Raw genomic sequence first — 21184 nt, 5'->3', positions numbered from 1 at the left:
TCTTGATTACGGTTCATTCATCCACTTGCTCAAAAATAAATTTAGCCAATCTCGCAGTGCGCTGCGTTAATTTTTTCTCACTGGTAGAAAGGTGATAGCTCTGAGCAACGGTTGCTGTAAACTGCCCTGAAGCTTGGAGAGAGACAGAAGATCCGTTCCTTGTGATGTGTTCATGTTTAACCTCGCTTACGGAGATGTACTTCCAGGCTAGTTGATTGCCTGGCTTTTCAAACAACGCTGCAACGTTTCCCTTCAAGGTGATGTCTAATACCCACGGCACCACCTAAAAAGTAAAAAAAAAAAAAAAAAAAAGATTAAAAACAACAACATCGATAATTTCGACTGACTCGTCAGTTTAAGAACCCCGATCAAGCCACCATGGCGCAAAATGTTTGCTTGATCTTAAACTATGGTCCATTTCAACTAAAACCGGACGCAGCCGATGCGGCCAATCACGCCCCGCCAAAAGTGCACCGTCACGGCGCTCGTTGTTTTTGTAGGTACGCTAACACCGACTAAATCAATCGCACACAAAAAACAAAAAAGAGAGGACCACGGCACAATTTCGGTACGTGATTGGTTTAGTCGGGTACAGAAAACGAACAAAGACAATCAACCTTACTCACCGGACGTGACTTACACCTATTTAACCGCTGACTACCAACGTCCTCGATTAGAATGATCACGTGGCAAGTTGTAATCACAGCTAAGTAAGCACTCGGTATTCACCAATCATGTTTAGGGCCTAGTCACCCCGAGAGACTCAAAAGGCGACTGAAATGACTTATAGCCCCTTCCCGTGGCAAATGCCGAGCGCTCCGCGCTAGCGGTCGTCGAGCGGTCGGCCTCCGTGAGGGATCAATCACGTGATCCATCCCAGTGGCACGCGCTGCGGAGCAAATCGAGCGTAACGTTCCCAACGTCGCCGCTTCCAGAGCGTCTGCTCTCGCTTTCGAACAGTTTCGGTTCCCATCGCTATCTTGCCGAAAGCATGAAGTTCTGATCGGAACTTTATGCTTTGACAAAGAAAGAAAAAAAGAAAATCGATTTTTCACTACTTGATTAACGGTGACTCCGACATTAAGACAGAATTTATTTTTCCTTACAGTTATATAGGCCCGATGAAGACAACTAGAAGTACTTGTACGAGCGATCGTCATCTCCAAAAGCGACTTCCCTCTGCGGAGTATTTGACGTGTTGTCTTCTAATTATTCCAATTACATTAAACATACCTATCCAAACGACATACCAATCTACCTCTTCATCCGAATAGGCGCGCACAACGCCTTCGACGTAACGCGATATCTTGGGCCTCTTCGCTGGCCAGGCAAACGACTCGGCAAACGCTTCGCCGAGAACGGCTGCCTCGTCGTCACTCGATCTGGAGCTAAGCTGGTATCTTCGTCGCTGTCACTGCGTTTTATTATACCTCCTGAATTTCATTGCAACGATGTCATCGCCGCAGTTTGCTCGGCGAGTCGGTCATGACGAGGGGAACGAAAGCCAGCACAGCAAGACAGCCCACCCAGCAATCGAAACAAAAAAGCCGCGAAACTCCTTCACTCCCCCGCGGGAATGTCGATAACGAAACTGAAACGTTGCGAGTGACGACTACAAATCGTACTCCTCCGAAAAAGGCTGCGCGGAGAACTACTCCGGACCGCTCGACGCGCTCCGCCACTTTTCCACGGAGCGGTTGGAGCCGCTCGGCGAGCGCCCCACTGGCTCCAGATCTACGAGCGGCACACGGAGAGATTGCCCGCATAGAGGGAAACAAGAATCCGCTCGGCAAGTGCGTGCCGAGCGCTCGCTATTTGCCAGAGGAAGGGGTTATTAGGGGATAGGGATAGTTTATCCGAGGTTAAGATTGTGACTCGGCTCAGTGCTAAGGCTCAAAAATCAAATCAAATCGAATCAAAATGCGTTATTTTTCTCCATGGCTCCTATCAACGCTGACCGCCAGCGTTAACGAAGCACTTACTGTCTTGGCACGTCGGGGGACACATCTAGAAAGGCTTCGAGCAGCAGATATTGTGAAAAAGACGACGGAAAGCCCTTCTTTGCGGGCGCTTCATATTTGTTTTTAGCTAGCATTTGTACGGATATTTCTGCTTTTTTATGGTGTCATCCCACAAGCCCTTCGCTAACGTTGATATGCCTCTAGACATATCCATCTTCAACAGTCCCGATGCGTCCATAAATGTATTATTATTATTATTAATAGTATTATTATTTTTATGTCTCTTGACCTTACGGACGAACCAAGTTCAACTTTTTTCTCCTGTCTCGGTCCGTTTGACATTAACGATATTTTTATTAATGATTTATATTGATCAGTACTACTGAAGTGAACATTTACTGTAGGGTGATTCCAAGTCAGTTCATGAAATGATGGTCCGGGTCATAATTTAGATATTTTTGTTAAAAATATATATGAAAGCCATGTTCTTGGGAGGAACATTCAGCTAGATATGAACGCCATAACAATTGTTTTCGCTGAGATATAAAATAGAGAAGCTTGAGGCGTGGAAATTGAGAAGATTTCACAATGCTACTTTGCACAGTCGTCATTTCCTTATCGAACCTTTCACGGCACTATAACTTTTTTAATAGGTTTTACAAAAGTGATACAACACATACACAAACAATTAAAGATATCCATAAAATATTTCAATGCAAACAAAAATATCAAACATGGCACAAAAACGCGTTTTAGAGACATATTCACAATTTTTTTTGCAAATAACCCATATTTCATAATACTTCACAAAACATATCAAAATGCGCGTATTTAAATATTCTTTACGAATATAGAAAGATAGTATACCTACCCTTAAATATATTTTTGTTATCAACGCGGAAATGCGGCTGATTTCTCAAAATGTGGCAAGATTGGGCGTCGATATTTAAAATACTCCATCTTTTCTTTTCTTTAAACTCCCCTTGGCACTTTGCAGTGACTTGAACTAACCTGTGATGGCAAAAGATTGAGTAACATATGACCTCCAAGCGGGAAATGCTACGACAAACCTTCACTCGCAGCGAGCCGACGTCTTCGTCTTACCGGCTTTGCCGCACAGCACCAAACGTTTTGAGCGTTAGTTATGGCATGTATTTTATATTATTAAAATTCTTTTTTTATAAGCGGTGAGTATTAGTGACGTGAAAAGGAACTTTGAGCTGGAATACCATTAATTAGCTTACAATTCACAGGAATAAAACGGCCCCACTCTGCAAATTCGCTACCTATGCATCATACATAAGCTTAAAACTCTCAGTTGCGCGAACGGCCATGTATACATCTGGCCTCTCGGCATATGATGACTTTCACAGATGAGTTTCCTGGATTCCTTTGACAGGTTTTACGGTGGCCCACTTTGCTTGCTTTACCGCACGAAACTCTCGAACTCGAAGACAGTTGTGAGCACTGCGCAGAGTGGTTTGACGCGTTTTGCGAAGTGCTGAAGGCATGTAGTTCCCACCAGGAACGCAAGCGATTGTACGTGCTTCTGCCACCAATCATCCTGAAGAAAACAAGATTGCGTCTGGTGTCGGAAGCGACTGCCTACATGATTGATCAAACATGAAAACTGAAGCGCAAAGGTGGTGTTTGGGCAACCCCTGATCCCTACATGGGGAAAAAGGCGAATGCCGAAGACGTGAGGGTTGCAATTGAGTACTACACACGCGACGACCTCGCATGCTCTGTTAAAAGCCCCAACAAAAAGGACGTCGTCAAAGCCATGATCAACGACATGTTCAAAGTCGTAAAAAGGTTTATGACCCGCTCTATTAAGGCAGCTTACCAGCTGTTTAGGAAGGACCATCCCCATCCCGAACTAGGCATCTCCAAATTTTATTCCCCACGGCCAAAACGGGTAAAAAAAAAAAGTCCCGAGCACGAGGTGTGCACATGCATATATTGCGTCAATTATCAGTTTCTTTTAACGGCAATAACAAATGCCCCAAAGAAGACATTTACTGAAGACGACCCCAAGCTCATCTACCTCTTCTGCGCTCCACAGAACGATTGCTTTCTGCGCCGTTGCGAAAAGTGCCCAAAAACGCAGAGCATCTCGCTGCAGTCGCTTCATCTCGACGAAGACGAAGAGATCTGTTTCGCGTTATGGGACGCTGGCGAACTCGTCAAAAAGGTTATGGACACTTCTGCCTTTCTGCGGCAGTAGGAGAGCGAAAAGTATATGAGGCATTCTTACATCCTTGACCTTGAACGAAGCCTGATACATCACACAAGAACCGCCTTACCACCCAAGGCAGTGATGTTCCACTTCGATTTTTCGGAAAAATGGACAGTACTCTTTCCAACCGAAGTGCAGAGTTTTCATTGAAAAAAAACTCAAGTGTCTCTCTTCACAAGTGTGGTTACGTCCACGCAAGGCACGCAAAGCTTTGCCGTTGTCACCGATGGCACACGACACATGACACAGCTCACGCTCTTCTAGCCACATAGGCCATAAAAGAGTATGTTAATGTTCATTTCTCAGTCTTTTTTGAAATAACTCTTGTATCAGACGGAGCGGCGGCGCATTTCAAGAATCGCTTCCAATTCCACGAATTGTCTCGGAAGCCGCACTCTTCGGCAAGATGGATCTTTTCAGCCACTGGACACGGAGAAAGCGCTTGTGATGAAGTAGGTGGAAGAACAACGCTCACCAAGTTGAGATCTTCGCTCAACTCAACGATTGCCACCGCTAAAGACTTTGTGGAAGTGCTACGTAAAAAAGTAACAAACGTCTTCATGTTCCACCTGTCTGTGGAACGGGTTCGAGAGTTTCGTGCGGTAAAGCAAGCAGAGTGGACCACCATAAAACCTGTGAGAGGAATCCAGGCTTCTCATCTGTGGAAGTCATCATATGCCGAGAGGCCGGATGTATACATGGCCACTCGCATAACTGAGAGTTTTAAGCTTATCTATGCATAGTTAACGAATTCGCACAGTGGGGCAGTTTTGTTCCTGTGAATTGTAAGCTAATTAATGGTATTCCAGCTCAAAGTCCATTTTCGCGTCACTAATACTCAGCCCTTATGAAAAAAAGAATTTTAATAATATAAAATACATGCCATAACTAACGCTCAAAACGTTTGGTGCTGCGCGGCAAAGCCGCCTTGACGAAGACGTCGACTCGCTCCGAGTGAAGGTTTGTCGTAGCTTTTCCCGCTTGGAGCTCGTATGTTACTCAATCTTTTGCCATAAAAGGTTAGTTCAAGTCACTGTAAAGTGCCACGGGGAGTTAAAAAAAAATAAAAGATGGAGTTTTTTTTAAATATGGACGCCCAATCTTGCCACATTTTGAGAAATCAGCCGCATTTCCGCGTTAATAACAAAAAGACAATTAAGGGTGGGCATATAATTTTTTACATATCTGTAAAGAATATTTAAATACCCGTATTTTGATATGTTTTGTGAACTATTATGAAAGATGGTTTATTTGAAAAAAAATTGTGAATATGTCTCTAAAACGCGTTTTTATGCCATGTTTGATATTTTTGTTTGCATAGAAATATTGTATTGATATTTTTAATTTTTTATCTATGTGTTGTATAACCTTTGTAAAACATATTAAAAAAGTTATGGTGCCGTGAAAGGTTCGATAAGGAAATGACGACTGTGCAAATTAGCATTGTGAAATCTTCTCAATTTCCACGCCTCAAGCTTCTCTATTTTATATCTCAGCGAAAACAATTGTTATGGCGTTCATATCTAGCTGAATGTTCCTCCCAAAAACATGGCTTTTATACATATTTTTAACAAAAATATCTAAATTATGACCCGGACCATCATTGCATGAATTGACGTGGAATCACCCTGTAGTCTTCTAGTATCTTAACTTTTTCTTTCTTGACCGACTATGTTACTAATTCTACCAGGCACGTAGCCAGGGGGGAGGCCCATGGGGCCCGCCCCCCCCCCCCCCCCGAAATCTTCCATTTTGCTGGGACCTCCTCTCCCCCCTTCTCCTCATACAACATTTTGTCATGGGTGGCCCCCCCCCCCCCCCCCCCCTCCCCCCCGAAACAAAATCCAGCTACGTGCCTGAATTCTACCTAAAAGGGTTTAGTCACACAAGCTCTTGTCGGCTTTGATGAACCAGACTGCTTCGTGATGAATATAGCTCTCGAAAATAAATGTGTATTGAATTATTACTATTATTATTAGTAATAATACTATCCTTAGTAGTTGTGGTGGTAGTAGTAGTAGTAGTAGAAGTTGTAGTTGTTGTAGTTGAACAAGCAGGTATTTGAACCCCATTTTACTAACGCTTGCGCTGCGAAACTCGGGTACTTGGGGCACAAACCCACCCCTGCCAGTTTTGATCTGGATGGGTCGTGTATGGGAGCGCACGGCCAGTTGAGCGCGCGACACGAGAGCGCACAACCAGTTGAGCGAACACCGCACAAATGTGTGGTGTGTGCGCGGCTCCACATGCAGACAGAAGAAAATTGTGCGACTTTTCGGATCGGAGGATTTGCTTTTATCGATTGATTGAATATGTCTTTCATAAAAAAAAAATAAATAAATAAATCAGGTACGACTCTTTCTAACCAATTCTTCACTCACATCGAAGAGAGGAAGGGGCCGAGGAGTGGGGGTGGCGTACACGGGTACAGGGAATGTCTCCAGTTGGGTGGAGCAGAGAGTCTAAGATTTCTTCGCGGTGCTGCGGTGCGCCTCTGGAATATACTAGAAATAGTTTACTTTTTGCTATATTTGGTCTATTCTTGGCAGTATTTAAGCTCCGATCTATTAGGTGGCTATTTAGACGTCTCTCACATAATTGAAAATACTATTGTGACGTCCATGATTGTAATGAAGAAAGCTCACCGCTAAAAAACTCAGCAAAAAACTCATCGAAGGAAAATTGAGGGCAATTTTATTGGATGCCGAGCTTTCCAGGCTTTTGACGGATACAGAGAAACCTTAATATTGTCATTTGTGACAATATGAATGGTTGACATGTGACACTTGGCACGAGAGCTCCTTTCTCAAAATTGATCTTAAAAACCCCAGAATACGGGGAAGCATATATTTGGTATATTCTTGGCAGTATTTACGATGCTTCTTTCCTTTTGAACGTTTTAAAATAATTTAAAATAAAATTAGTGAGGTCGGTGGTGAACTTTATCAATTCAAATCAAAGAACTAATGAAGCTAGATGGCTGCAATGCCTTTTTTCTGCTGAAATGGGCAAAACAAATATTCATGTTTTCTTCTTTTTTTTTTCTGCTGTCAGCTTTTTGCAACACTTCTTGGTTTGCCACAAGCAAAAGTTTCGTCGACTCATTTCGCAATGTCTTTCCTGAATGCCGCGGCGAAAATCCGCGCTAATTTCACATAAAACACGCGATGTCCGAACAAGAGGTCGGTCGGGTCGGGCCACTCGCGCTGGGCTGGTGGTGCGCTCTCGTGACGGGCGCTCTAATGACACGCGAGATAATTTCACTGCATTCTCGTGTCGCGTGCGCTAAGGTCGTGGCGCTCTAATGTCGGCGCTCTTGTGTCGTGCGCTCTAATGTTGTGCAGCCGTCGTGAATCACTACTACGTGATGCATGTTAAAAATTCGAGGCAAACGGTTGTACTGTACTAGCTGAATTTTTCTTTGCAGCTGAAACACCTACGCCCACATAGGCTGACTAACTTAGGGGCTTACACAAAATGATTTCCCTCGTTGCGTGCGCGAGCCAAAACCGCAGAGGCGTTAAGGTATGTTGGTTGATATCTGGAACTAGCGGATTTAACTGTCGCGGTGACCGGGAAGAAAATATAAATAAATAATGAACATATAAAAAAGGGAATGTACACGCATATAGCTCATTTTTGGGGAAAAGTTTCCAACTCTAAGAATTTTTTTTTTTAATTAGGCTCAGAGAGTTTGGCCTTATATTTAAATTTGACAACTTTAGCGGCTGGTAGAATGATAATTTATTTTCCGTGATAAAACTGGACACAGCCCGACGCCTTTTTGACCATCTAAAATGCAAAAAGAAAGCAATCAGAAAAAACAAAACCTTTAAGACCTTGCTTCGGGCTGTGCTATTACGCATGGAACCATACAGGAGAAGTAAAGCCCCAGGAGTAATATGAAATCTCTGGCTCTTTTTAATTTGACCGATGCAAGTATTTGATTTGAAGATAAATTATTTTAAAATGAGATTTATATAAATGCGCTGTACCTCAAAAAGAAGCAAAAAATCAAACTAATAAAAGGTACCAAAATACGACAAATCAGGCTCGGTCTCTCAAGCTGGCGCACCATACTATGGGCCACTACTCTCTGTTTATATATCCCAGTTATGATCTTCATCTTGGTGGCTCCTTCTCCATCCCCCAATGTACCTCCGAAAAGGATGACTCGCCTGCTTCCTGCTCCTGACTACCGCAGGGTCTAGTAGCTCCGTAGTCGCTGATTTTTCACTTAGCTTGGGATTACGTAGACGCGCTATTAACTTTTAAACAGCGCTAGTTAGTCACGATGGTGAATACGGCTGATTGAGTTCAGTTCCGATTAACTGAAATATGTTGGCGAAGAAAAGACACACTGAGAACGTTAACACATTTTCCGGGCAATAATGAACGCCACAGAAATAGTCACGTCCTTCAGATAGTCATGGCTTTAGCAAATTAAAATGCAGTTGTGAAGTCATTAGCTCTGCACCCGTACCTGTAACTTCACACCGAAACATGGCTGTGGTCCCTCTGCACTCGAGAACCAGCAATTATGTCGGGAAATATTAGTGACGCGAATAGGACCCACACATTATCCACGTCGAATGCATTCCCACTGCGCATTCGCATTCAGTCGAATTTTTCTTTTTTTTTTTTTTATAATGCTAATTTTGGACTAACGTTTCTTTTTTTTTTTTTACGTTGAGAGTTGTGTGACGCTTGAGTTTAGCTACCCAGTATGGTTAAACTGTATCTCTCCAAATTTTCTTAAGCTTTCTGCACGTAGGTTAATCATTTGTGCTCTGATTGGCTGTGTCTTTGATAACCATAGTAAGAGGAAAGTAAAATATTTATTTACATTTTTTTTTTCTGCAGACACCGGTAACTTAGAAATCTGTGCATATCTGTCATCCTTCTCGGCGGACTCCTCTTGGAGTCGAGTGCCCTTGCACGACATGTGTGGCAGCCTCTTCATGGTATGCTGGAACCGCTTTTTGGGAGTGTTTAATTCCCACGCCTAGACAGCTGCTTCCTGCTTATCAGTGACCGCAAAATAGCGTCCTAGAATGGGATTTGTAATGACACCCAACAAGTGATAACCACTGGGAGCCCGGTCAGGCCATACCCATGCCTGATCGAAGGTCTGACTGGTCGCACGATGTGTGACAAAGACGGCCAAACCCGACCAGGTGCCGGTCAATCATAGCGTCGTGCGCATTCGCGTGAAGGCGTGATCCGCCAGTGTCTCATCGGACTCCGCTGTCTTCTTGGCAGGCTGTACGACCAGTCAAACGTTTGGTCGCGCATAGATATGGCTTGATCGGGCCTCCAGTGCCTATCATCTGTTGGGTGGAATAAAACAAAATTACCTACGAGGACACTATTTTTGGCCATTAATAAAATGGAAGCAGCTGTTCGAGCCTGGGTGTCAGGTGCTCCCAAAAAGTGGCTCCGGCAGGGCGTGGAAAGGCTGCCACAGAGGTGGAGCAAGAGAAATCGCGGCTAGACGGGGAAGTCTGTCGAGAGGATGGACATATTATTGGGCACATACGAGTAAGTGACCGGTATCTGCAGCAAAGCAAATTATAAATTGTTAATCAATATAGTTCGCCCCTTGTACACGCTTCGTAAACAAACAAAATATTAACCGGTCAGTAACGTAAAATACGATAATACATCCAGGAGGATTAAGTTCGAACATGGCGTCTTATGACATAATTACCCCGAAACTCCTTTTTTTTTTTTTCCTTTGCTTTTAATGGGAAAAAATGCCGTTGTGCAAATTTTATAGCGATCACTTCTTAGAAGGGTGGTCCAATAAGCAATGCCGCTAGACCTATAGCGTGTTCGCATTGTAACATTTAAACGGTTGGTTCATTATAGATGTCGAATTCTACGCACCACTTTTGCTTCGTTGACAAACCACTTGGCTTCAATGGTGGATAAAGGGGGTATTTCTACCTCTTGTTTAATCCATTGCTTCGTTGTGCGTGTTTCGACCGTTGTGGATCCAGTACTCGACTTCACTGATGTTGAAAATTCTGAGCTGAATTGATATACCAGTGGAACGTTTACACTGAACGTGAGTTTAGCAGTGAACTCTAGTCCCTTGTCTACGGTCCAGATGTACTCGTCTTCGTGCTCTACTTGCTCTGATATCTGAGCCTTACCTACCTCATCAGTCTGGTTGTTGTGAAAAATCTGTACATAAACAGCAGAAATCTGTAGCGACTGTACTTGAGCCTTGCCGTAAGTCACCGGGCCGACTTCAATCGTCACAGGTGGGTTCCTGCATTGAAGAATAGGCGCATTTCTCGGCAGCTTGATCCCTTTAGGGACATGGTTATAGTTTTTTTATTATTCTAGTGAAGGTTGATCTCTGTAGCAAAGTCAAAGCAATTAAGTATTATTCCAAATTATTTATCATTGACTATATTATCCTTTATGACGTAAAAGGATTCATACATTTTTTTCAAGCAACAGAAAAGAACACCCACATTACGATGCAGATTACATGGTAAAAACTGCGTCCTTCAGTTTATTCTGCTGCTGTCGCCTAAAGCTTTCATCGCCACGCAGCCTGCGCTACAAAAACTGAAGCCAAATATTGTTTAGAGCACAATTGTGATCGCGGTTGAGATCTTGGGATGATTAATACAGACATACAATTTTAGTTTGTAGCTCATAGCGATGCAGTGAAAACCTACATTCACTGTCAGCTTGAGAAGCGCGGGCCGTGGTTTATGATCACGATTCTTGCTTCGTGATTTGCCCTTCGGCGTTCTTATCGGCTAATGCTGAAATCTCATTGGCTGTAGCGCGATATTTGGATGCTGCGAACTCGTTACGCTCAGCGTTTCTTATACTGTCAGTTACAATACTGCTTCCTGTGACTTTGCTTGAACGCGTTGCAAGCACCGTACACATGAGCTGACAGTAGAAAGTTTTAGTACTGCGTATATGAGAAAAAGCAAGCGCTGTGCGTTTGCGTTAGGGTCGCAAGATCCACACTGCCCATACTCTATACCAGGGGTGACCAAACTGTCGTTCGTAAGCCGCCTCTGGCTCTTTGGGGGACTAAGTGCGGCTCGCGGCTCCCTGGTAAGAGTGCCCTTCTTCCCTTCCTGTGTCCCTAGGGCAAACAAAGTTCTAAAATAGAAAGAAAAACTCAGTCTTTGCAGCTTTGTACTACACTACGCACATACAGCTGCACAAACTTTTTGACACACCGATGTGTCCGGTGTCCATGTTTCCTTTATTGTTCGAGAAAGAATTTCGAACCGTATACGCATAACGGTGTGAGGAGTGTCTGGTGAAGGACTATGCCAGGCGCACGTGCCGCGCACGTGCCGCGGGAGTACAAACACGGAATGGGAAAGCCATTCCGTGAAGGCCATAAAGCAAGCAAGCAGCGAGCTTGGGGCAGAAGAATATTCGTACTCCCTGGAGAACCTCTTCAAAGAGGAGTCAACTTGCGCCACCACATTCAGCCATAGTGCTACCGAAGGCGATGGAGACTCTGCAAAGACACCGGGAGTGTATGCTCCTATAAAGAAATTGTTGGAGATCTTTGGGCCAATCTTCACCAAAACTCCCGGCTGTTCTGGTGGCCAAAAAGTCCGGAGGCTTTCGCCTGGCCATAGACTACCGGCCGCTCAACGCACGCACCAGGGTGCCAGTGTATCCAATGCCCCGAACCGACTGGCTGCTGGCACAACTCGGGAGATCGGAGTGGTTCTCAAGCTTTGACCTTTCGCAGGGTTTTTTCCAAATCCCTATGCGCGAGGACGACTTTCCGAAGACGGCGTTCATATGCCACCAGGGCACCTTCGAGTTTACAAGGATGCCGTTTGGTGTTGCAGGTGGTCCAGCCTCCTTTCAGACGCTGATGGACAAAGTCCTGAATGGAATCAACCACCAATTTGCTATGACATTTATGGACGATGTACTTGTGTATTCAGAGACCCTGGACAGCCATGTTGCACATGTCCGAGAAGTCCTGGAGCGCATCAGATCAGCAGGACTCACCACGAACCCCGACAAGGTTCAGGTGTGCTGCCAGTCGCTGAAGTTTTTGGGCCATGTAATAAGCCCTGGACAATGTAGGCCGGACGAGGGGAAGGTGTTGGCGGTGCTCGACTACCCCCGACCTACCACAGTCAAGCAGCTGCAAGCCTTCCTGGGTTTGGTTGGCTATTACCGGAACTTTATCAAACAGTTCTCCATTATTGCCCGCCCCCTCACCGATCTCTTGAGAAATGACCGAAAGTGGATCTGGAATCACCAGCAGGAGCATGCCTTCACCCTGCTCAAGGATGCACTGGCTCACGATGCGGTGATGAGTTTGCCAGACCTGAATCGGCCCTTCGTCGTCGAAACAGATGCCAGCGGAGTTGGCATAGCTGCAGTGCTTCTACAGCAAGGCCCCGACCAACTGCAACCGGTGTCCTTCATCAGCAGGGTGCTTACTGAATCTGAGCGACGTTACACCGTCCAGGAGTGGGAGTGTCTCGCAGTGGTCTGGGCAGTAGACAAGTTCAGACCTTACCTCGAGTTTACCGAGTTTGAAATCCACTGCGACCACTCCTCACTATCCTGGATGTTCAGCACCGGCCAGGCCTCCCCAAGAGTCAAGCGTTGGGTGCTTCGACTCCAGGGCTTCAACTGCAAAATCAAGCACCGGAGAGGGCTTGCGAATATCCCAGCAGATGCCCTCAGTAGGGCACGCTGTTTCCCATCTGTGCACCAGAGTCGGAGCCTCAGATCACCTTTGAGGCAGCTGCAGCAGTGTCCCTGATCGACGATGTCACCTGCTTGAGCGACAGAGCAAGATTAATTGACGAGCAAAAGCAGGACACTCTTTTGTCGAGGCTCCTGAGTGTTAAAGAAGGCATGAAGCTTCCTGATGATGACCCTGACCGGCGCCTACTGGCGGACTTGGCGGAAACAACCGAAGTAGAAGCCAACGGCCTCCTCGTTCAACTACGCGGGGAAAGAAAGGTGCCCTGGCTCCCTACCCATCTTCGCCAATTGGCACTTAAGATGTCACATGACCATCCCACAAGAGCTCACGCACGTTTTTTCAAAACTCTAAAACGCGTCTCTTCCCGCTTTGTCTGGTTGGGAATGAGAGCTGACGTCGCCAGGCACGTTCGTTGCTGTCAAGTGTGCCAACGCACTAAAGCCCGCCGCCAGAAGCCACAAGGGCTTATGAGCAGCCAGTGGGCCACTGCACCGATGGAGGAGCTAAGTGTGGACATTGTAGGACCTCTGCCCACCACACCTAGACGCAACAAACACCTTTTGGTGATAATCGACAAATTCACAAAGTTTATCGAACTTTTTCCTTTACGAACAGCAACCAGCAAAACCATTATAGAGTGCATGGTGCATGTTTTCTGCCGACACGGCACACCTGTTTCCATCTCCAGTGACAACGGCAAGCCATTCGTCAGTAAACTGTGGCGAGGTCTCCTAAGCCACTGGGGGATCGCCGACCGCCACACTGTGCCATACAGGCCATCAGGACAAATGGTAGAGAGGCACAATGGCACGGTGAAGGAGAGCCTTAGAGCATATTGTTCTACCCACAGAGACTGGGACCAGCACTTTCCTGAAATCGCTTTCGCGATGCGCACGGCAGAAAGCGTCGTCACCGGATTCACCCCAGCCTTCCTTTGCTACGGCCGAGAGCTTCGCACCCCGTGGGAAGTGGCGGGACTCAAGGATGACAGGGAGCCACCAGCTTCAGAATGTCATGCTTTTGCGGCGGAAGTCAATCGGCGCCTGCACGACGCACTCGATTTCGCTCGGGATCACCAAGAGAAAGCAAGGCAGGCCCAAAAAACTTATTACGACCGGCACCGGAAGCCTGCAACAATACGTCAAGGTGACCTTGTCCTTCTTGACGCCCACACATTGAGCGATGCGGCCAAAGGCATTACTGCGAAGCTTGCTCCACGCCGCACGGGGCCCTTCCGTGTGGTCCAGTGCCTGGGTGCTAACGACTTTGTGCTTAAGGACCCAGTTACTGGGCGAAACCGACACGTGGCTAACGCGGACCAGCTGAGACCGTACCACGAGCCAGTTCCAGATATACTCCCGTCTGGTTCACGTCTCAAGAGGGGGAGACCTGTGAGGAGTGTCTGGCGAAGGACTATGCCAGGCGCACGTGCCGCGCACGTGCCGCGAGAGTACAAACACGGAATGGGAAAGACGACGAGGACGGACCGGGGGAACGTGCAGTTAGGTTCTGGGATTTAGGACGGACAGTAAAGGTTCCATCCTAACAACGGACATCAGGAGACAGTGACTGGATAACGAACCATACATTTATTTTTGCCTAGCGGTTGAGAAACATTATGATGCCTGGTGTTATTTGTTGTAGCCGACGATTATACTTGTACTCTTTGAAAAGGACTGTTCTCTCCATATTGTTCCTTGTTAAAAATAAGCCCCCTTCCCCCCCCCCCCCCGCCCCTCCACACACACACACCCCTCCTTTTGTTTTTTTCTTGTCGGCTCTCTAAACTTTTGTAGTTTTATCCGCGGTTTTAACCTAATTCCAGTCTGGCCACCCCTGCTTTATACTCACGCAACGCCACGAGCTTTACATACGTACGCTCACTATCCATGGTTGCTTGCAGCGGTCCTTTGCGTTCCCGTCTCGTTGGCATCATCGCACGCGGGACGGCGCGGGACTTAGATTGGCTGGACAAAATACTGGTTTCAGATTGCTTGCAGCAGTTTGCATGGAAACATCTAGATGGCGCTGCGTGTGCTTGCGTATGCACCGCATGCAATGGTAAAACAAAATGGCTAGGTGGCGTAAGCTACCGCCCGACCCAAAGGGCTCAGGCGTATTCATCCATCCATCCATCCTATGCGTTTGCATTCCGCTGTACTAAAAGCGCTGGTTTGACGCGCTCCGCAGCGTTTCGCTGAGGGCTTGCGTGCTCGTACTCAATGCGAACATAAGGGTCTTTGCGCTACTCTCAAACTCAGTGTCCTCGACTAGTACACACATTAGAGCCACAATTTAAAATTAGACTTCAGTTATAAGCAAACACAAACAATAGCTGCTAGGTAGCAAGGCAATAGTGTGGTGTACTGCAAGATTCAATCAGTAATGAATAATGTAAAATTTTACACCAAAATACGACACAAATCGACCGGTCAATTGAATAACGGCGAAGAACCGATGCAGTCTTTCTTAGAAGGAATTTGGGAAGTTAATGTTTGTTTGTGGCTTTCAACGTCGTATCTCCAAGGCCTCCGGCTAGCGGTGAGCGATTTACACTGCGCTTGACTTTATTCGATCAAAGTATTTTTACTTGCGAAATCAATTATTAATTGCAGGGTTTCGTGGCTTACGCCTATTGCCTTGGACGAAATAAACTGGGAATGCAGTCACTGCGCGGGCCGATTAAATCTTTGATACCGGGAAATTCTGCACGGCTGTTCTCTTTTAGCAGTAATAAAAAGAGGTTGCCGTTGAATCTTGTTACGCCAATAATGTTATTATTTAATGACTGGACGTTCGTTATTCGAGCCAGAAATGTAGTATATAACATACTTAAAAAGGTCTTGTTCGGGATGGGGGCCTCGTGTTTTGTTATCACCAAAGACATCATAAGTTACCAGCCTTTCATTGTTAGTGCAATTTAGCAGGAGGAATTTGTAAACGATATCTTCGAGATCAATGAGACGGCCGCCGCCTAGAAAGAAAAGAAGTATATTGCACGTTTAGACTTCCAGGGCCCAAGAGTGGGAAGGGTGCTAAATGTGCGGAAAGTTCGACTTTTAAAACAAAGTAAAAAGGTAAATAAATTTTTTAGAGTACAAATCTTAGGCGCCCGTTTCCAACTTGAGTGGCGTCGCCTTCGCCGTCGGCGTCGGCGTAACCGCGCGCTGGATTATGGGTAAATTTGCTCGCTCAATATAGCTGACAAATTTCCCGCTAAATTTAGCGGAAAACTTTCCTCGCCATATTCAGCGAAAAAACTTCCACCACTAAATTTAACGGGAAAGTCTTTCCGCTAAATTAAGCGAAAACACTTTCCCGCGAAGTTTAGCGGAAAAAATTTCCCCGCTAAAACTAGCGGAAAAAATTCCCCGCTAAATTTAGCAAACAAAATTCCCCGCTAAAATTAGCGGAAAAAATTACCCGCCAAATTTAGGGGACACAATTCCCCGCCAAATTTAGCGGACAAAATTCCCCGATAAATTTAGTGAAAAATTTCCCCGCCAAATTTAGTGGAAAATGTTCCCCGTCAAACTTAGCGGAAGATTTTCCCCGCTAAATTTAGCGGATACTTTTCCCCTAAATGGGAGGTAAGGAGGAGGGGCATACCCTCTTTGTATCTTTCCCTCCTCCCCCTCAAGAGCTGCGCTCTAATTCGGCATTACATGAGATTGTAAACGTCTTTCATTTTTTTAGAACCTGAAAAGAAGCCCCGTAGTCCTCAAAGCGGCAATTGAAAAACAACAAACATAGAAGGTTTTTTTAAAAGTTAAAAATTTGGCTTCAGCAAAATTTCGGATGCCACGAAAAACCGAAGTTTGAGTTTGCTGCGTAGATAAGCAGCGACTGCACAGGGACATCAGACATAACAATTTATTCTATTACTTCTTAAGTCAAGGTAATTGAAAACTTTCCCCTTAACATTCAGTTCTCCGTCACTAGCCTCCTACTATTGATTTCTTCAGTGCCCATGGCCTAGACATATGGTTCCAATTGGTAACTTACTGAGCGTCATCGAAAACCACTATATCAACTCTTTTTAGATCGACTTGAGGCTCGTGGGGAACTCAGTGGCGCGCCACAGTTTCTACTCGTCAAGCGGGCACCAAGCTAGCAGCGGCGGAACGCGATAATGATCTAATCATCCGCCGAAGCCAGTGGCCGGGACGGTCTAATTGGTTAACGCATCGCCCCGCATAGGCGGAGGTTGCGGGTTCTATCCCCACTCCTGGCCCAATTTTTTGCCAGCTCACTTTCCCTTTTGCTTCCCCTAACATTAATGCAATAAATTCAATGATCACTCTCTCCCCTCTGCGTTAACAACATTACTACGGCTGCACTTGTCAATCTTCACTATATATACCAGGAAATTCTGTATATATATATATATATATATATCTGCTGGTTGCATATATTCATATATATGCAACCAGCCTCTGCCGCGTTGCGCGAGAAAAGCACAGCAGAGCTTGGTTGCACTATTTCTCTGCCGGGCGCGGTGCCGTCGGGGCTGACAAGCGATTGCAAACCGAAACCTAAAAACCCGTCGAATTTGTGCGGTTCTTCAGAAAGCCGTAAAATGCTTCGCGTGCCTTCTATCGTTCTGCAATTTGTTGATAGAGTGTTTTTCGATGGTGCTGAGCATCAAAAAAGTTAATTACGCGAAAATATTTAACAATCCAATTATCCCGGACTTCAATAATTTTCCTAAATAGGCACCTGGCCCACGACCAAAAACGACATAAGCTTTTTTTGTTGCGACGCGTAGTTTTCGCAATATCGAGTTTGTCCACTTTTCGTGAAACACCCTGTATATAGGGTGTTTTTTTATGCTTAACACATTTGTTTAAAAATAGCCGCTTGTGGTGTAGAGTTATATGGCCAGGGGGACATAATACGTATAGGGGGCTAATCGTAACGATCAGTCGGCTAATTAATTAAAATTCGTTAATTAACCTTTTAATTAATTAAAATATACATATAGTTCCAATTAGAAATTTGCTCAGCGTCATCGAAAACCACTAAATCAGTCATTTTCAGAAAGACTTTGAGCACGTGAGAAGCGTAGTATTGCACTAAAGTTTCCACTGGTGGAGCAGGTACAAGGCTGGGGCTAGATAAAAGACGGAAATATTGCGCGGGCGCCTTACCGCAACCGCTAGCGTATAAATATATATATATATATAACCGACAAATCTATTGAAATGTTGAACCCTAACTCTGCCCCTTGCTTTGATGGCATATCATCACCAAGGGTTTTGTCTGTAACCAAAGAAATTGTTATAGTTTTCGTAATTTTAGCTCGCTTATACCAGGCATCTCTTTTAACCTCTGATATTCCTTCTGACTGGAAACATGGGAACGCCATACATTTGCTAAAATATGGTTGCCGAGATCTTCTATCGAACTTCATACATATATCCCTTACCAGCATACCTTGTAAAATTGTAAAGCACATATTATTTACTCTCACGTAATAAACTTCCTAGTTCAAAATAACCTGCTCCATCCAAGTCAGCATGTTTTCCGAAAAAATCTGATGCAACTTTCAACTTTTTTTTTTTCATCTGACCTCCATAAAACTTTCACCAAGTCACTTTCTACTCGTGCCACTTTCATAGATGTTTCCAAGGCTTTCGACACTGTACCTCATCAGCGTTTACTACTGAAACTTTCCCAACTTAATATTGAAGACAGTATAATCGACTGGATACCTTCATTACTAATGAATCGTCAGAAATCTCTTAGTATTAACAATGCTCATTTTCTACCTCTGCCAGTTTAATTATGAGTCCCACACGGAAGTGTTTTAGGTACCTTACTTTTTTATAAAATTGTAATATACATCAACGATCTGATATATTCTGTTGCTTCATCCATATGCCTTAAATAGTTCATTGTCATATGTTTTAGTAATCTTCATCATCAGCAACTGATAGAATTTTACCTCGAAAACAAAATCCTCAAGGGAATGGGGGAGGTAATGTATCAAGTTTTTTAATAGCTGCGAACAATACTAAAATATAGAAAAACAAACATAAAACAATTCACAGTAAGCTTTTTCTCTTTCGAAAAATTTCTTGTTAGAGCTCTTCACAAACATTGGTAGTTCGAAAACCAGTTTCGTGGCAGTAATGAATGATAACATATCTGTAAAGTGCGTGTCTGAATAGTGTGTACTTACATTGTTGGATGGGGATCTGTATAAAAGAGGAAGCACGCTGAGGTGAAAATTTGAACGCCGGACAGGGACATCGCTTGATTTTAGAACAAAACGGCATATTCTATAAGCTAATCACTTTTACAGTTCAAGCCGGAAGTAGAAATATATCGTCATATTTGTGTGTCTCTGTGGGTTTGGTAGAATGAGCGCAGTGTTTTTTTATGTTGAACACTACGCTTTTAGATCAAATAGTAAACTGGCGCAGAGCTTTAGCGTTACTTCATGACGCACTTTCATGCCAGAATATTAGCTTTATTCGATAAACAGGGTGTTTTATTTATTTCGAGCAGATTAATTAGGTCAAATTGTAAAATAAACACAAAGGGGCGTTGTGCAGGTGTGTTACACGGCCAGGGGGGAGGCATTATTTAGGCTTCTAATTTTCCATGCAAGTCGGATGATGGCCTAAAATGTGTTAATTACCATTTTAAGATAGTGTAACTAAGCACATGGTTACAATTAAAATATCAATGGGCGTTATCGAAAACCAATTAATGAGTTTACTTTAGAACGACTCGAAGCGCGTGGCAAACTCGGAAATGCACCAAAGTTACACCACTCGTGCAGAACCCTCAAATCTAGCGGCGGGGAAGCGCGGATGATTATGAAACGAGGGTTCTCTGTTCAGAGGTATTTGAAGAATATTATCTATAATTAAAACCATAAAATACACCACTAAAATTTAGCTGATACTAGTTTTTTCATGAGCATGAACACTTTCGGTTTTGAAGTTGGTAAGTACTGTTTAATTGTAAAGTTGATAGCTACGACTATGTCTGTGATGACCATCAGTTGTGTGCGGCATGCAGCAAACTTTGCTACCGGAAGCGTCAGACAAATATCAAATTCCTGTTATAGCTGTGGCGGCATTTCGTACATTTTGTTACCCCATTATCCTGTTCGTTGTAACGAGAACAGATTGTTCAGAACTGCAATCTCACTGTATAGAAATGGTCAAGCCGCGTAACCTCTTAACAAAGACAGTTAAAAGATACTCTCCACAAAAGGTGGCAGAATCGTTTTTTTCAGCAGCTGGTGTACACTATTTACTAAGTTTTGCACTCACCAACGCGAGAAGAAGGAGGTGAAGCTGAAGGCTATGCGCCATGTTACTTGTTCACAAAATTATGGACTTCCAGGGTGCTTTCTTCCCTTTGGGTACCTTACATGCTTCGATGTAACTACCTTTTATGCCGGGAAAAGCTTTGAAATATACGACAGCGAACATAAAAAAAATACAGGGCGTCAAAGAAATGTATTATATAAGAAAAGGTTGTAGCTTCCTTCCGACACGAAGATGTTAAACTAGACGCCACAATACATTTCTTTGAAAAACATCTGGTGCCCCCGCCGTCTGCTTAAGACATTGTGAAATTCCGATGTACGGCACGCGAGATTATCCCGGAATCGAAGAAGAAGTTGACGTTGGTTTAACCCTTCGTGATTTTAGAACGCAGAGAAGGCAGTAGGAAAGCAGGACAGAGTATATAATTGCCATTTGCGTTCGCTTTATTTTTTTATTTCTTGTGTAGGTTATGAGGTTTTAAAGATAAGTGATAATAAAACCTGCCGCTTCCAGGAAATACGACGTGTGTCACTAGGCACATGCATGCATCGGAACAGCCCTACGATTCCCCTTGCCGCGAGGTCTGCTGGGATTCTCTGGAGAGGTCTACTGAGTATTCTCTTCACACCACACTTTCAAAGAGAAGTCACACTTACAGGCTGCTAAGCCCGGCAATCTTGACGGGGAGGAATACACGTTGCAAAATCACAGGAAAAGCTCACCGTCAACTCGGGATTGGCAGCCACCGGCTCAGTTATGGCCGCCTATGATTACCCCTTATTTATTTATTTATTTATTTATTGACCACACCGTTAGGGCCCGAAGTCAATATAGAGGGGGAGAGCAGGTACCAAAAGATGAAAGGAAAAAATGAAAGACGTTTACAACACTCTGTAACACGGCATTAGAGAGCGGCTCTTGAGGAGGAGGAAAGATGGGTACTGAGGGGAGGGTATACCCTAAC

General features: G+C 44.6%; 1 protein-coding gene across 1 annotated transcript; it reads right to left on the bottom strand.

Annotated features, from left to right (window-relative positions):
- Window positions 1–13: 13 nt before the first annotated feature.
- Window positions 14–20344, bottom strand: LOC120841914. The gene is made up of 5 exons (XM_040212915.1): window positions 20221–20344; window positions 19116–19131; window positions 15764–15905; window positions 10090–10477; window positions 14–283 (listed from the first exon to the last, which is right to left on the bottom strand). The coding sequence occupies exons 1-5, from the start codon at window positions 20260–20262 to the stop codon at window positions 14–16; spliced, it is 858 nt and encodes a 285-aa protein (XP_040068849.1). The 5' UTR covers window positions 20263–20344.
- Window positions 20345–21184: the final 840 nt, after the last annotated feature.

This window comes from Ixodes scapularis, unplaced genomic scaffold, assembly GCF_016920785.2.
Source record: "Ixodes scapularis isolate PalLabHiFi unplaced genomic scaffold, ASM1692078v2 ptg000720l_1___fragment_3__unscaffolded, whole genome shotgun sequence".
NCBI lineage: Eukaryota > Metazoa > Arthropoda > Arachnida > Ixodida > Ixodidae > Ixodes > Ixodes scapularis.
This window is presented reverse-complemented; position numbering and strand designations above follow the sequence as displayed.

Coding starts and splice junctions, on each gene's coding strand:
- LOC120841914 (XM_040212915.1), bottom strand. CDS start 20,262: ATGGCGCATAGCCTTCAGCTTCACCTCCTTCTTCTCGCGTTG. Junction 10,478..15,763: donor CCCGAACAAGACCTTTTTAA/GTATGTTATATA, acceptor TCTTCAATGCAG/GAACCCACCTGTGACGATTG. Junction 284..10,089: donor TTGTCAACGAAGCAAAAGTG/GTGCGTAGAATT, acceptor TTTACTTTTTAG/GTGGTGCCGTGGGTATTAGA.